The 2,151-nt window shown below is 53.8% G+C and overlaps 1 protein-coding gene across 1 annotated transcript in view; it reads left to right on the forward strand.

The window, feature by feature from the left end:
* The first annotated feature begins 1,142 nt into the window (after positions 1–1,142).
* LOC105565696 (neogenin) overlaps positions 1,143–2,151 on the forward strand; it is a 33,272-nt gene continuing 32,263 nt past the window's right edge. Inside the window, exon 1 of the mRNA XM_012019104.1 lies at positions 1,143–1,200. Within this exon, the coding sequence (XP_011874494.1) occupies positions 1,143–1,200 (58 nt within the window). The remainder of the gene's footprint in view (positions 1,201–2,151) is intronic.

Consider the following 2,151-nt stretch of genomic DNA (forward strand, 5'->3'; position numbering starts at 1 on the left):
CTACAGGGACTCTAGCTAAGACCATACAGCGGAGTACGGATAGGTAGGGATTCAGGTAGGCAGGGACAGGGGGACATTACTGCATTATAAAGATAGATAAAATTATAACTGCGATGTATTACTATTACATATAATTATATTTGCCATTATTTTTAATAAAATAACTATAAGTTAATATATTTTTCATAGAACGTATTAAATTACACTAAAATAATTATTAGCAACTTTATATTGTAATTTTGTTGTATTTATCTTAAATTTTACAACGTTAGTTGTAGCAATTAGAAAAATGTAATATTGAATATGCAATCGGATGCACACAGACGTGAGTCGTAAAGGCTGTCCCAACCTTTTACCATAAGAGGTGAATTACCGACCGCGACTGCAGCCAACTCGGCAAAAAAATAGATTAAATCTTATTCTACATGTTTCAATCATGTAACATCTAATTGCATTTCTCGAGAAATAATTAGATATTACAGATATTAGATATTATATTATTATTCACCTTCTTCCGATCTACGCGACAGCCATCTATACGCCGGCGATTCAACCGCGAGTGCAGTCCGTGCAGTCCTCCCTGTACGTCGCGACCCCTAGGCTACACTCGACGGAGTCGCAATAAGAGTTGATAGGTGGGGTTAAGGGGGGGCGAGTGAGGCGCGCATGCGCGGCGCGACTCTCACCGTTGGTCTGGCATCACTGGTGGTAATCCCGGGACCCGGACGCCTGTCTCCTGTCCGTTAGCCATGTTTTACGGTCAAATACGGTCAGCGTGCTGCTGCTTGTCGTGCGAGAATGCGTGTCGCGGGCGCGAGTGCCGATCTGTCGTGTGAACGGCCGCGACGTCGGTGAAGCGACGGGCCCGTGGCGCGAGGGCGACGGCGACGGCGACGGCGGCGGACGCGGGTGGCATGCGCCCGCACCTCCGGCACATCGCACATCGCGCGCGCGTGTAACGGCGGTGGTCGTCTCGACGGTGAGAGCGCGGCGTTGAGATCTCTCTCTTTCTCTCACGCCCGCCCGCCTGCGCTCGCGCGCGCGCGCGCGGGGGGAAGAGTCTTACTGATCCCGAGGCCTTCGCTCTCGGCGCCGCGCCGCGCCGGAGTCTGTGCGCGCGGACGGGACCTGCTGCCGACCCAATGGAGCCGCGTCCTCTCGCCGTCCTGCTGGCTTTGTTGTTGACAGCGCTCGCACGAGGTGAGTCCCCCCCCTGCCTCCCTCCCGCCTCCCCCCTTTCCCTGTCGCCCGCACGCTCGCGCGGCGTCGACGGCGTGTCGCGGCTCCGCCGTCCTCGCCTGACGCACGGGCTTGCGAGAGACACGCGCGGCAGCGTCTCTCGGTCGGCGCGAGTGTACGCGCGCCGACGACGGACCGTATGTTATGATGCGTGTCCTGCGGCTCAATTCTGTCTTACGCTGCCGTGAAAATGCTAAAAGCGAGTAGCTCTGCCTCCTTCTAACTGGCCTCTTAGAGAGAGAGAGAGAGAGAGAGAGTCGCTCACTTCTAACGTTCACACGATGTTGCGAGATACAGAATTGACCCCCCCTGTGTACCACTGTCCGTGCCGGATCTAGCGGATCCTGGACAAGCCGGCACACGGCGACCTCGCGGGTCGGAAATTTACGCGGGGGAAAGAGAAAGAACCGTCCTCTCCCCGCAGCCTACCGTTTCCGAGAGGGTTTTTCTCGAGGGTGGATTGAATTTCAAGAGTCGTTCAACGTATCAATTGATTTCTACTGAAGTGAACTAACCGAAGGCTTGGTCCAGCGTCGTCCTTTTGCTTGTAGATCTAAGAAATTGGAAAAAAGAGGGAAAATGAATCCTTTCGCGACCACAGGAACACGCGAGTTTCACTCGCATCTTTCGCCCCCTCCGGTTTCTCGCGGGACCAGAAGAGTGAAACTGTGTTCTTGCCTTAAAAAAAGAAAAAGAGAGAGAGAGAGAAAAGGGGGAAACGAGGAAATAATTCGGTCACGGAAGGGCCGAGTCGAGATTAAAGTTAATCCGCATCGATTAGCTTTAATTGCGTCGGGATCGACCCGAAGGATTGAATTTAACGCGCGAGAACGCCGCCCCCGCCCCGTTTCCTCGCTCGTCTGAAATTTCAATCGGGCCGCGCGGCGGCGACGACGATGCTGGAGGCGGCGC

Source organism: Vollenhovia emeryi, unplaced genomic scaffold, assembly GCF_000949405.1.
Source record: "Vollenhovia emeryi isolate VEMERY1.0 unplaced genomic scaffold, V.emery_V1.0 DF939150.1, whole genome shotgun sequence".
Lineage (NCBI taxonomy): Eukaryota > Metazoa > Arthropoda > Insecta > Hymenoptera > Formicidae > Vollenhovia > Vollenhovia emeryi.